Source organism: Gavia stellata, chromosome 11 (genome assembly GCF_030936135.1).
Source record: "Gavia stellata isolate bGavSte3 chromosome 11, bGavSte3.hap2, whole genome shotgun sequence".
In the NCBI taxonomy this organism is placed as follows: domain Eukaryota; kingdom Metazoa; phylum Chordata; class Aves; order Gaviiformes; family Gaviidae; genus Gavia; species Gavia stellata.
This window is the reverse complement of record NC_082604.1, coordinates 22,037,436-22,052,328: the sequence shown is the minus strand read 5'-3', so window position 1 is coordinate 22,052,328 and position 14,893 is coordinate 22,037,436. Positions and strand designations below refer to the sequence as shown.

The window sequence follows — 14,893 nt, the reverse complement described above, 5'->3', positions numbered from 1 at the left end:
GCAGCTCCAGCCACGTCACACACCAGTGCCCATGCAAATACTTTGGTTGCATGAGCCACAGAGGCAATTAGGCCAAACCACATAGTTAAGACCAGAGTCTGGGCATCCCCGAGGATGCTACTTTCAAATTAATGAACTACAGCAATGGAGATTTGTATCACTCACTTTGTCATCTTCAGGAGTAATTTTAGCAATGAGTTGACTTAGCAGCATCACCTTCCTCCCTATGGTATGGCAGTGGTGTGTTGGAACAGGCACAGGTTGCACTGCTCGATACTTTAAGGGACTCAGAGAGAGCTGGTGTAACCTCATAGTGCGGCTGCCAGGACGGGCATTGAGTTTGGCATACTGAGTACCTGCAGCAAGGAAGAGGGGTTGCTGGAGCAGTGGAGAAGAGCACTCGGGAAGCGTTAATGACAACTTCTGCAGCCTGTTGCCCATCCTTCCGCTCACAGAACCACTAAGGTTGGAAAAGACCTGTAAGATCATCAAGCCCAACCTGCACTTCTTTACAAAAACACATATCTAGAAGAGTCAACAGCAGAAGTGTGTCATCTACTCTGTCTGCAGGGATTAGAAAAGTGGTATAAATTATCCTTTTCATTAATTACTTGATCCTACCTAATCCCCCATAGATGATGTTGACCTCAATAGACCAAATCTAGGTTTCTTAGCCTACACAACCTCTTTACACTGTTTCCTATCTTCCATTGCAGAGCTACTTTCCAGCTCTGTTACATCCTGGCTCACTTCCACTGTGGCTCAGCAGATGCACGACATCTCCGCTATGAGTCCTGCCAGCTGCAGGGAGCAAACCCAAGCCCTCCTGCACTGCTCAGTGAACCAGGTGTTTCTGTCATACTGCCCAAAAATACTGTAAATGCTCCAGAAAGGACAAAAAAGTGTTCAAGATATCCCTTATTCTGAAAATCCAAGGAAATTTACATCCTCCTGCATGTAAAATTTCAGAGAACTCGGGGCTGTTGGACATTCCAGGCCAAACTAGTACCAACAGAAGAGCATAAAACCTCAGCGTAAAGGAGGCAGCACTGTGGATGATTCCACGCAAGTTCTAAAAGATATCACAACTATGACATCTAAAAATTGATTTTTCAGACTAAGCTCAATGGCTACTTATCTCCAATGGCAAAATTAACATTCAATTAGATTTGCTAAATAATTCATGGCAAGACATTTGATGTGGTAGTAAGTTCCAGCAGTGAATCATCAGTGTTCCACATTATTGCGCTGACAGTAACCAGGATTATTTCTCAAATGAAGGCATCTCTCCTTGTTTCCACCATCCACACCCAGAGTCTTCTGGAGTTTGAAGCCTCACCATTTTATATTGCCTAAGGCTACATTGGAAGGCATAAAGGGAATTGTTCCTATTGAGATTTTTAGTTTAAGCAATTTAACCATACATAGAAGCTTGGTTTACCACTGGATTTTTTTCCAGCAGTGAAACACATTTGGAGCTCTGCAAGTCTTTTGTAATGAAGTGATGCAGAACCACTGTTTAGTCATGCAAATGAAATGAGAGTTAACTGAAAAACATTCTGGGGACCATGAACCTTTTGCCAAAACTCAAAGCAAATATTTCTATTGTCAATCAAAAGGCACAAACATTTCCAAATTGTCTTTTATGCATGTGCATTGTTGGGAGAAGGGCAAACAAGACAAAGTAAACATTTCCTGCAGTCTCTGAGATACCCAGGGTACAGAGTATTGCAGGAAGGATGCAAATAGTTTCCTAAGAAACTTCTGAACAGACACACAGTGTTACTACTACAAGTTGAGAGAGAAGAAAACGGTTTTCGATCCATCACTGAAGCACCCTAACCTTTACTACATCTGTCCTTCTCCATTATCATATGTCAGACCAGAGTAGACTCTCAAAGAACGAGGCTTTTTCAAGCAAACCACAAAATTCACTCTCTTTTGCTTTGCAGTCTGAACTATGTTTTCTCTTGATGGTCAGGCACTGTTCTTCTCCCAGAGCAAACCCACTGTCATTCCATTGAAGCCTGGGGAGCAATCCCAGGCTTGGCCCAAGACAGCCAAAGACAAGCTGGCTCCTGGCCTCAGTGGCTTTTGCTTTGGCATTGGAAAGCCTTCTCATTAACTGCTTTTTATAAGGCATGTATTTACACACAGGGAACCTAGAAACAATGGCTGGGGCCTGTGTTGGTTTGGAAACTAAGAGCCTGCAACTGTGCATCCCACTAGCTCGATCATTTTGTTTATTTGTGCAGTTGTATTGTACACCCTCCCTTGCAGAAGAGGTATAATTAAAGCCACTTGGAAACATGAAGTGCCTTTCACCACACAGCCAGCTGACAGCTAAGCCACTAACCCCCATCTTGCAGGACAGTATATTCCTCTAACTTGGTCTTCTACCTCTCAAACCAAGCCTGGCTCCATCCCCACTCCCTGCGGACAGAGGATTCAGTAAAGAGGCGGTCCCCCCACAGCACCAGGCGCTGGGGCCAGCAGTGCTGACCTTCAGCTCAGAGCACCCAGCGCATGGCAAAGTCAGGCTTTCAAGGCACCACGTACACACACTGAAAGGCCCGAAAGAGGCTCGGTGAAGGAGGGGAGACCCACGCAACACTGCATGTGCAATACTTTCCTCTTTGAACCAAAAGATTTTGTAAAGAGGGTTTAGCAGGCTGTAGATAAAATTTGAGCTCTGTATAACCCTAATCTTGGAGATTACTATAGACTCTCGTATCGCTGAGGGATCAAAGATGAACAGCCATTTTAGCCTGTGCTTCCACAGCAGCTTTTACAACATTAGATATAATGACCAGATGCTCAGCTGGTATAAACTGCTTCAACTTTATTATTTTCTCTTAGCAATAAGAGTAGTTCACTTCATCCAAGGACTTCTTGCAAGGTCAGTATTAGATAAAGCTGATACACAGGTCTCACTAAACTGTATAGCATTTACTCATTTTTCTGTTTCTGCCGGGATCTCCACAGATGCTGACCACTTATTAAGATACTGTCTCTGCTGCAGACACTGAAGTTTGTTGATGTAAGGTCATCAACAGATACTTTAAAAGAAAAAATCTCCCACCACTTGCTACTGTGAGGCTGGCACACTGGGACTGGGATCCACTGGTCCTGCCCAGCACACGGCAAGGAAGGAGCATGAGCATTAGCCCTGGGTACCAGGCACAGGCTAGCGTTTTCCAAATTCCCTGCTTGTCACGTTTGCAAGGTATGCGTCCTGCATTACACGGTGGTGATTTCAGGCCCAGCCAGGGAAACAAGGTCACTGACATTGTGACAGCAAGCAAACATCAAAGCTCTGGACTTGCAGCCTCAGGCTTGTGGGTGTCTCGCTGAGACAGACTGATGCTCAAGAGATATGCAACTAGCTGGCGGTCGCTCAGCAAGAAACAGCATATCCCATAATGAATGAACTTGCCATAGGAGACTATGCAGAAAAAATATAGCGTGGTTTATCTCTTAGATTTCAGTTTGGTCCAGAGCTACAACTGGCTGTGAAAGCCAGAAGGGAAGTCTGATTCAGAAGCTTCTGAAAGGGAAAGAAAGATACAAAACAAACCATACAGGTACTCTAAGAACAAAGTGTTAACTCCATCTACACTTCTCTGATAACACAGCGAGGTAAACTGCAGCAGGGATCATGTCCTGCAGTGAAAGTAGGCAGCATCCATCATAAAAGTCTGACCAGCAGAGGTTAAGATATGCATTGCGGGACCCTTTCTTGCATTATAAAAGAGTTAGTGAATTAGTCACAAAGAGATTAGCAAAAGACAGGAAAGGCTGGAGAACACTTGAGCATGATGCCAAAACCCAGGAGCCACTGAATGGCTCTGCTGTTTACAAGCTAAATGGCTATTCAAGGCATAAAGACTGAGTGACAGCACTGACAAGATTTATCAAAGAACATCTACTCTGGACTCAATGAAAAATTGCCCCAGTAAAAACCCTGCCAGCTCTGCTGACGTATGTTATCTTTATTAGAAAGGCCTCTCTGATAACCAAATTCATTAGGAATTTTAGCAATTCATTTCTTCGTATAAACTTCTGCATATGAATTCAGCACAGATGCAATGGGAGCTTTGGAAATATATCATTATGTTAAATCAGGGCTATATTTGTCAGTGAGTGTAACAAAGAGGAAGGTTTAAAGTAAACTTTTTTCTGCAAAGCACATTTATAAGCAATATGGTATACTACTAAAGAGCCTGTGCTACCACTGGAGTTTGTATTTAGCCCCAAGAAGTCAGTGCAGTATGGGGAGGCTGATGCCATTGCCCTCAGGGTACAGCAATTAGTGTTCTTCATTGTTCATTTTTCTTTACCAAAATCTACACATGTTCCAAATTAGACACAAAAACAAAAGCAAGAAACCTTACTAATGAAAAGTTAGTGAAGCAGGCTGGAGCAGGGTCCAACACCTCTCCCACTGAGTTTTCCCACCAAAGCTGCTGGGTAAGGAGATGGCAGGCTTGGCTGCAACAACAAGGGCCATCTCCTGCCAAGCCCTGGTGAGCAAGGACAGGAAGCTGCAATAACTGCCACCTCCCATTTTCTTTCTGATGCGACAGCGCAGAGGTATGAAAGGAGCAGTTTGCCTGGGCTGCTCTCCTGGGCCAGATGCAATGCCTCTCGGACATCCCCGGTGCACAAGAGCTCCAAGTGCCTCCCCATGCCCAACCCGCAGCTTCCCCAGACTTTGGCTTTGTGACTGCTGCTTCGCACAAGCACTGGGCAAGCTCCAGCCTGGAGCAAAGCAGGGCTGGAAAGCTGAGAAGTGGCAAAGAGATGGCTCTCGCTGGGGTGAGGGATTCCCCAGCTGCACCTATCCCAGCTGGCAAAGCCACTCCTCAAGCCCAGATACATGACACATGCAGTGAAGCATCAGGGGTGGCCAAGGGGACAAGGTGAAGAGCAGGCCCCCTCCAGCACACCTGCCACACCAGGAGGCTGGCCTGTCCCCAGGCTGTCCTTGGGTGCAGGGCACTTCTGACCTGGGCCATGGCAGCAGCTTTTGGGAATGCCTTCCCAAGCATGCAGGGTGTAAGCTGTGACACAAAGCACGGTGTAGCAAACAAGCAACCCACCCTGCCTTCACGCAGGCTGGTAGGCAGCTGATTCTCTCCATTGCCTCATCCAAGGAGGTCCAAGGGAGCTCCCTTTGTGGCATGCAGAATTTTGAGATGGTGGATTCAGGCAGGAGCAGAAAGCAGGCTCCAGCCAGGGATAGCTTTGAGATCTCCCACAAATCCCCCACCTCCTACAATCTGCCCTAACCCTGGCATCATTCATAGTCTCAGCACAGCAACACTGCTCTCTCCTGTTCTTTAAATTGGGTCCAAGGAGACACAGAGCTGTTACGGGAGGACAGCATGGTGCCAGCAGGAGCTGGTGAAACCCATAAGCGCCCTTAGCGCTTTCCTGCTAAATCCTGCCCCTTCTCCAGTGATGAGAAACAGTTTAGCTAGGCTTTTTTAGGACAGAAGGGGCTTATTACATGAAACCAGTTCAACCCCCTGCAATGTGTGCCAGGATCCTCCAGCTGGCAGTGATATTCCTCTGGAGAGAGGGTCAGAGCCACCCTGGCAATTCATGCTGCCCAGGCAGCTGGGCACAACAAGGTACTCAGAGCCCAGGCAGCCCCATTCAAGGCAGGGGAAGGGGAAACACAGGCAACACACAGACCCCAGAGGAGGTGGCTTTCCAACTCCCACATGGCCTTGGAGAGGAGGATCTGGTCCCCACATAGGTGAGGACACCTGCACAGATCACTGAATTTCCTGCCTTTAAAAAATTGCACCTAAGAGCGAACCTCTGCAACTCAAGCCCATTGGTTTCCACAGCTGCTCATTCGGCAGCCTAAAACCAGCAAAACTTAAAGAGTTCATGCACAAGTTCAGTAGTATCCCCTGGTGCAGCAAGATGGAGCTTTTCACAGCAAGGTCACACAGAAATTCCCAAGTTTGCAATGCAACAACATCCCACTCCTGCACAGCCTTACGAGGCTCACGGAGAAGCAAGCAGCATCTCTTCTTTAAATCTGTGTGCATCTCAGTGCATTAATTAATACAGAGAGCCACAGCCCAGCAAAACTTGCCATAGCTTGTTATTGCAATGAACAGGAGAGGAAAAGCACCTTTCAGACCTGCCTCGGGACCAGGAGTCCTTCCTCGCAAGGGGAGGCAAAGAGTCTCAGTGGTAGCAAGTGACACAGTGCATTTAACCACAGCTCCGCTGGAAGAGGAGGAATAAGGGCTGACAGACCTGTTGTTCTAACAAAAAGTTTATCGTGGTCTCTGTGGAAATGAGGTGTCCTTCCCCACACCAGCTGGCAAACATGAAGAGACAAGGCGAGCAGACCAACCGGAATCCCAATTACACAGCGCAGGGTCGGACTATGTTCAACTCTCTTACACTTCAAAACCATTAAGAGGAGGTTTTAAACAAAAGGCTAAAATGCAAATTTCATTTCTTGCCAACTGGAAAAGAACAAAAAATTTCCTACAACGGCCCCTCAAAGATTAGGCACATTATTGTTAACACTGTGTAAGAAGTGGACATTAATTAATGCCAAATTGCAAAGAAATTTCAATAGTATCACATGTTTCGCTCCTGCTGCTGCAACAATGAACTCATTATGACTAAAGAAATTAAAAACATATATCAGAAGGCAAAGTTAATGATTTTCCACTTATTAAGTGTGAGCAAAATATACCACTGGACTAGAATGAAAGAGGAGGAGCATATCTCAGCTTTTGGTATAGGATAAGATCACAGCCCAAAGCACAGCCTTTGCTGAGAATGAAGTGGTTATCAAGTGATTTCAAAGATACATGCTGTGACCTTGAGGCAAACACTTAACATCTGCCACCCCGTAGGTTTTTCTGTCTACAAAACGATAACAGCAGCACTTACCTCCTGCAAATTCAGAGTCCAGTTTAGGGCGTGGGGACCACTTTGCTGCTTTGTCCTTGTGCAGAGGATGCTACAACAGTTATGGACATCCTTGAGACTCCTCCAGACACAGCAAGGAGACAGTGAAATGACATCTCAGGGTAGCATGGGTGGGTATTTAGGAGCAGCCCTGGTGGAGGAGGAGCTGGGGGAACCAGAGACACCTGGGCATGGTGGCTGGCAGGAACACTGAGAAGCCCAGCAAGAGGTGGTTACAGCCAATTAAGGAAAACTTGGGCTCAAAGAAAGAGCCAGAGGTGAGACAAGACCAGCTGAAGCAGATCAAGCAGTGTAGGGTTAGTCAATCAAAATCATACTTGTGCTGCCAGGAGCAGGTTGAGGCTTTTTGCCTTAAAGATCAAAAAACCCAAAGGCATAGGCTTGCATAATCATCCTTAAACACAAGCACCAAAGCCACAGCTGCAGTAAGTCAGTGATGCTCCAAGGACACCTGAGAGTGGCTCAGCTCCATGAGCAGACCCAGCCCAGGGACACCAGCTCTTTTCTTCAGCATTTGCCCATTCCCAAGACATCTGTCACCTTGCAAATTAACCCAGGCTGACACTCAGCTAGGCACAGCTGCAGTGAACCTTTCCTGAGAGTTCCCATCTCAGATGTTTATTTCAGTAGTTCTTGCTTTCATATTTTTACTACTTCCATTAGTCTTTTTGGCTTGAACTGAACAGTTTGCCTTCACATCATTTCCATCATTGCTCCACCCATATCTGATACGTGTGTCACTGACTGCGACATTCCACGAAGCTTAGCGAAATCCATGTTGTCTGGTAAACAATAGCAGCATGTCCCCCTGTTCAAAGAAAATGATGAGAGGTTTATTAATGTAGCATCAGGTGAATATCTGTTCTATGTAATTACACATTGAATTTAAAAAGAGATGCCATGCCCACAACCTTTAAAGTCATAATAGACAATCTGTAAGAAAGAACAAAGGAAAATAATTTTAATAAAACATTATGCCCTAAGCAAGAAATTGCTTCATGTACCATACATGAGAAAAGGTAGTTATTTGATGTAAAACAGAATTGTGACCTTGGCTGCAGAAACGTTCATTACCTAATACTGCAACAAGCAAATTAATGGGCTTTGGAATGGTGCAAATAATAGTAATAATAATCATTTTGGTTCCTGGCATTTGCTTGCTGACAGCCAGATTTAGCACCAAGTGTTTTGTATTATTATTTGTAAAAGGGATTGCAAATAGAATTCCACATAACCTTAAAGACATTACAGAAGCATGTGTCTAGTGCAAGGGTATTACACATGAGTAATCAAGGTTTTGTAAGTGCTTATAAGCCAAGCAGTGGAAGCCCAGAAACAAAACACTGGCTGCCAGATGAGTATATGCTTTATGCAATGACATGCACGTATGTGGTACTATCAAGTATGCGTCATTCTGGCATTTGAATCCCTACATAGGAAGGTTATGATTATGGTTACTATGGAAATTACTCATGCAGTTTCATATGCATTTCGCACATGATAAACAATTGTGTAATAATTAGTCTGTTGATATTAAGGGGAATATGGCACTCCTGGGAGGTGTTGAATTGTCAGGTTTGGACATCACCCTCTCTGCAGAAAGTCTCTCCCCTGCTAAGCAATAAGGGTTGTCTGAATTATCTTCTCCAGTAGGTCCCAGTTCAGTTCTTGGCCCTTCCAAGCTGGACTGGAGCTGCCCAGAGCCCTGCCCCAGCACCCCGCTCTCCCACATGGCACGACCTCAAAACACCAGAAGATAGTTTGCTCTTTAGCAGCTGATGGAGAAAGTTCACCCTTCCCACCCCCTCAGCCAGCCTGTCTGCAGAGCACCAGGAACAGGTTGCGAGAATGATGTATGTGTTATTTGGGGTGAAAATTTACTGCAAGAGTGACTGCTGCTCCTGAAGGGGTTGGACAGATAGGGAAAAGCTGATGGTTTCACAGTGAGAGAGAGAGAGCACTGAAGTGCTCTGCCCCAGCTGAAGGATGTGCTGCCAAAAATTAAGACAGGGAGCAGGAAACACTGTACAGGGGTTTTACCTCATTAAACCTGCACAAAACCTAAATCATGCCTTAGGAGCAGCTTGCAATGGAGCAAGTATTCTGTGTGGAGCTGGCAGGATTGCCTTTGTTTTTCAACAAAGATCATAAATAGGTTTCTAAAACACCTCAATGTGTTTAAAATGGTAAAGTTATTAGGCAAGTCTGTACAATAAACGAAACATCTCTGCAAATGGAAAACCCCCAGGCATATACGCTTTCAAAATGCTATTGGAATTTTAAACCCTGATAATTGCTTTGTAATGTAAGCAATTGCATTATGAGCATGAACGCCGCAGCCAATGCATCACACAGCAGCCGTACCTTCAGCTCTGGCTTCGGTCATTTCCCTCAGCAAAGTACCCTCTGATTGCAGCAGGCTTAAACGTAACTCATGGCACAACTGATTGCATATGCTAAAGTGAGTTCGTTTAATGGACAAACCCAGATTCCCTGTAGTTATCTGTTCAAGACTGGCAGAGGGACAAAGACCCACACCATGGGGCAGTGCTGGGCACTGGCTCTAACGCTGCCAGCCAGGACCCTGTCCCAGCGTGGGATGGGACCTCCAGCAACGATCCCCAAAAGAGAGGGCACCAAACAGCTTTCAGTCCCTACAGCTGTGATTTATTAGAAAACCACTAGAACAAGGCAACTTTTCTAACAGAGCAAATTTCCCTCCTCTAAGTGAAACAAATTAAACCAGAGAGGGCTGAAAACAAACCTGACTGCACCCTTGCAGGCTGTCATTTCTTTCAGGCTTGCTCCGAATTTAGCAGCTTTGGAGGTTGTACCTAAAAGGTATTCAATTTTCCCTGCGGCCCAGACATTCTTCCTCACCCATCACCACCCAGGCTGATGTCCAGCAGCTCGCAGGGGAGCCCAGCTGCCCCACGCTCAGCCTCCTTGCCAAGGGAGCAGCAACCAGGGCAGAACCAAGGAGCTGCCTTCCTACCTGCCACCTCTACTACGGACTAACACACACAGTAAATCACCAGCAAACAGAAAAGCCCCGTTGCATAACAGAGGGACTAAAATTCGCAGTGAAATTGCCTGGAGGTACAGGAGCAGTTGGATTTGGTACACAGTGACCAGCAGCTCCCCAAAGCCAGAGCTGGAGCTGCATGTGGCCAGGCTCATGTCAGCAGTGGCCAAAGCGTTATTGGTGACCCCCCCTGTAGCTGGCAGGTCCTCTGACAAGTTTGCTGCTTATGCTTTCCATAGAATTCAGGCTGATAATATTTGATGTGGGTGCCTGCCACAAGGCTGAGTTTTTTGGGGGGAAGCTTCACAAAACAGCTTAACAGTTTCCGAGCAGCAGGCTGCAGAGGAAACACCATGTTTTGTCCGTGTTAAAGGCTCCGAAGCATTTAATTGAAAAGCTTTAGCATCCCTGTACTTAGGAGGAGGAGCTCAGAATTTGACAGGAGGGCTTTGGTGTGCCTTTTGCTATTTCGGGGGCGGGGCAGAGGCAGGAAAAGAAGCTGGACTGGCCAAATTGTGAACCTATCAAGGTTTACAAACACTCTGTAAAGACCTGCTCAAACAAATATAGCTGCCAGATTCTGCAGCCAGGCTTGCTCCTGGATGTCTTCTTCCCACCGGACCCCAGGAGAAGACACTGCCCCTCCCGAGCCCTTGGGTTTCAGGGAAGAAGGCAGTAGCTCTTTCTCCCCATGTCCTTCCAGCAGAGCAGTCCTCAGTTGCGTCTCACAGCCCTGAGCCTCTTGCTGGGTGCTTGGGGCTGGGTCCATCCCTCCAGCACCAGGGAGGGTCTGGCCCCTCCTGCAAGGGCTGTGCTGGAGCTGCCTGGTACCCTCCCAGGGACCCCAGCGCAATGTGGGATCATCCACACTTGGAATCCGAGTCTTTTTTTCTTACACCTGTACCCGTCCTCCAGACCTTTCAGTATTGCTACAGTTGTAGTCATTATCACCCCTGAGTGTTGCAATTTTCTATTCTTTCAGTTCTTCAATTACATTGATTATCACATTAAACATTCCTGGTGCTACAGGAACAGGCTAAAAATAATAAGCTTGTATCTTCCTAATACAAATGAAACCCATTTATACTACTGAGAGCATAGAGGGCTCATTGTTTCGTAGTAATGAAGCTTTCATCTCAAGAGATCCAATTCATAAAAAATACTCACCAAGGCTGTGCACATTTCCTGGATTTTTAACTGACACTCAGGATGAGGCCAGCAATTGAAATAAAATTAGAAAAGTCACAGAAAAGCAAAAAACCCCACCTCTGATGGCAGGGCACACCCTTGCCACCCTCAGGCAGGGAGCCCCATGCCCACCCCAGGCTGCAGGCACCCAGATCCATGCACCTTCCCCTGCCGTAAATAGCTGCAGACACCTTTGCTCGGTTTCCCAAAATAGCAAGACATTGCAAAGGAGATAGGAACAGCGGAATGGTGTACATAAGCTTTTTTTTATAAATATGAATTTGTAACTAAAACCACCCAAGGCAGGCAGCAATACAGCCAGGGAGATGCTGTCCGCAGGCAGCTGCAGTTGAACCAAGTGAAGGCTGCAGGCACCAGGCGGGGGGCAAGGAACAAGCAGGTTTTGATACTTTTCCAGTTTTCCCTGCACCGATCTCCAAGTGGCAAAGGTGTGATTAAAATGTGTAACAAAAATTGAGATCTGCCCCTCTGGCTGCTCCAGAGCTTCAGCAAGGGTAAAGAGTCCATCCTCAGCTCTGCCCACCGCCTCCACAGGGCAGGAGAGGCTCCAAGGGAGCATCCCCTGCTCCAAGAGAGTTGTGCGGTGGGACACGGCACCCAGGCTCTGCCCCCACACTCTGCTTGGGGGAGATGCAGCAAAACAAAAACGAGCCTGCCTTTCCCAGCCTGGTGGCTTCAGCCACACCACGGTTGCAGAATGTCACCAGGTATTAGGCACCGCAACACCAGGCACCAGTGCTGTTGGACCCGACCTCCCTCCATTGAGGGAGGCTTGGAGACAAAGCCAGCCAGGACATGCCCCGTGGACATCCCTCCCATCAGGGGCTCCGTCTAATCCTCCGCTTCCCTCCCAACGAGGGGCACAGAGATCTGATAGCAGCAAAGGCTTTGCTCTTTCTTTTAAGCTCCTGAAAGAAAACTAAAAGGCAGGAAAGAGGTGGAGGAGAGGCTTCCCCTTGTATTTCTCTTTGGACCTGAAATGGCAGCACCCGGCCATGCAGCAAGTCGGGGCCACAGTGGGGGCTCACCTGCCCTCCCACAGCTCAGCACCCGCAGTGGCACCGGGGGAGCATCTCTCCCCTCTTCCCCTGATTGAGGAGGAGAGACTCGGACTTTGCTTATCACAACTTTGATTATCTAAAAACCCATCCCTTATCCAGAATGAGGTCGTGTTCTTGACACAGGTCAATTGCATCAAAAATGAGATTGATTATCTTAACCCTCATTCATCAGAACCAGTTCATCATCACCCATATTACTTGGTAAATGGAGGTTTGAGCAATTTAGGTTTTGCTGGTAAGGGCAGCGCATTTACCCAAGCTTTTGCCTGCAAAGGTTTAAACACCCTGAAACCACAGATCTGAATCTGAGTAGGGCTGGATCAGGCCTCCCCAAGCAGAGTACACAGTCACAGGTCTCTCCTGCCCAGACATTAGAGATGCCACAACACCTTGTGGGAACACAGTTTTGTCCCAAATCACTGACACCCACAGTACACGATAGCTGTACTGCCAGAGCTGCCTGCGGGAGCCTTCCTCCGACTGCCACGTGGTTCCCCAGGGGTGGGGAAGTGAGTTCAAAAGCCTCTTGCAGAGATAAGACACCTCATAGAGCTGGGGTTTTGTTGCTGTTTGTTGTATTAATTCAGAGGAATTAGTGCCATGGAACAGAAAGGGCATAAGGCCAGTGAGAAAACAGAGAGGAAGATGACATATGCAATGTGAAAACTTGTTCCTAGCCCCGTGCCTCGAACCCCAGGCAGCTCTCACTGCAGAGCTTCCTGGCCTTGGGCATTCATGGATCAAACTCTTCACTTACACTGACTTTTTGAACACAATTACCAGCTATTTCAAACAAAGCATTCTTGGCCTCACCTTGGATCAACTTTTCCAGCAACGCTAGTTCCCAGAAAAAAACCACCACAAATCTTCAGCAAACACCTTCCCTCTGACTCGAGCAGCTGCCGGAGCACAGGCAGTGCTTTGCCGCGTGCCGACGGGGAGTCAGGCAGCGGGGGCTCGTTACCAGAGCAGGAGGACTACAGAGCAGCATCAAACACACCTCCTGCAGAAAGTCACCCTCTGAATCTTTGTAATTGGCCATCAGTCCCGCAGAAGGCCAGAAACCTGGCTTATTAAAGCATGAACTGCTGAGCCCTTCGTTAGATGCCAACATCATCTCCTCTGGGATTATTTACCCTGCAGACAGGGTTACTGGCCCCAGAGCAACAAAAAGGATTTCTATCAGAGATGGGGTAGCTGGGGCATGTTTCCCACCCATGGGATGATGCCACACTGTTTGATGGAAAGGTTGCTTCCCACACAGATCAGAAAATATCCAGTATAGCTGCATGCACAAGGCATACGTCCCTGTATAAGGTATCTATATGGTGTAGCTCGCTCCTCTTTCTGCTTTCACTGTATTTTATCTTTAAATTGGGAGAGCTTTTTTGTAACAAATCATCAGAGAGGAACAGCTAGTTACCAAGGAGATTCTCTGATGAATCAGAGACTGACTGGTATAAGATCTAGACAGGCTGTAGCTTCTTAATTCATGAGACCTTACATTTTAAACAGGGGAAAAAAGATCCTATCGCAACCAACTGTGGACCACGCCAGCGAAAGCAGCTTTTATTTTTGCCATAGGAGCAAATAGCAAGCACACAGCGTGGGAAATCAGTGAGCAGCCCGAGACGAACGGGAGCATCTCTCCAGCATGCTCCCGACTCAGAAAAGCAAATACCACCCAAGGACAAAGTGGTCCGATGGAGGTGACTGAGCGAAAGGCTGGGAAGCCCCTGACTTCACACCAGCACAAGGAAGGATCCACAGGGGCGAGTGAGCACTGGAAAAATAGCTGCATGTCTGCTTCCTCCCAACCCTGGCATTTTGGAAAGTAAAGGTTGCACAGCCAGGTGCTGCCTATCTGTGTGCCGGCTGCGGGCTCAGCACAATAGTGGGACTGCCCCAACCCTCAGCCCGCTTTCCTGCCCAACTCTTATGGTTTTCTTCCGAGGAGCAGGTGAGAGAAATGAATTTTGCCGAGTGACAGCAAAGGCACCAAGCCCGCACCGAGCATCCTGCCCTCGCTGGGATGGCCATCATGCCCCAGAGGAACCCAGGCAGCCCGGGATACACAGGCAAAGCGGATGGGAAGAGGAGTTCTTATAAAGGTGGGGATAACAAGGACCTTCGTGAAATAAAGTTTGGAGAGAGAAAGCTCAGCTTTCTTGGACTGACTTTATTCAGAGGATCTTCGCACACGCTTCCTTCTGGCAGCTTGTTTCTGTGTAATTACTGAACATTGGTGCTTCACCTCTATTTAAAAACACAAAGTAATTAAAACTGGGAACTACAAGAGCAATGAGAAGTATTTGGAGACATCAAGAGACAAGACATACGGAAACCTCCTGCTTGTAGATAGGCTGTTTTCCCAAAGGTGGAAACTACAGAAGCACATAGATGAGAGGGAAAATCTCTCTGTCAGATCCCATTGAAATCTCCATTTTGGGCACTGCTGCTCCACTGCTGCTAAGGTAAACCTGATCCTTACCGGGGAAAGCTGCAGGACACGCTGAGGCGTTCGGGACAGGGATGGTGCCAAGAGCTTAGATGGGCTGCCGTGAAGTATTGGGGAGTGGAGATTGAAGTGTGTGTTAGAGCAAATTCAGGCTTTACCGCTAAATGCGCT

At 47.2% G+C, this 14,893-nt stretch overlaps 1 protein-coding gene across 2 annotated transcripts in view; it reads left to right on the top strand.

The window, feature by feature from the left end:
- The window catches only part of LOC104261692 (calcium-activated potassium channel subunit beta-2), a 153,919-nt gene that overhangs the window by 86,253 nt on the left and 52,773 nt on the right, over positions 1-14,893 (top strand). Inside the window, exon 1 of one of the 2 annotated variants that reach the window (XM_059822654.1) lies at positions 14,665-14,738. The exons of the other annotated variant lie outside the window; for it this stretch is intronic. Coding sequence (XP_059678637.1) covers positions 14,665-14,738 — 74 coding nt within the window. Of the gene's footprint in view, positions 1-14,664; positions 14,739-14,893 lie in introns of those variants that run through there. 2 annotated transcript variants of the gene reach the window in all.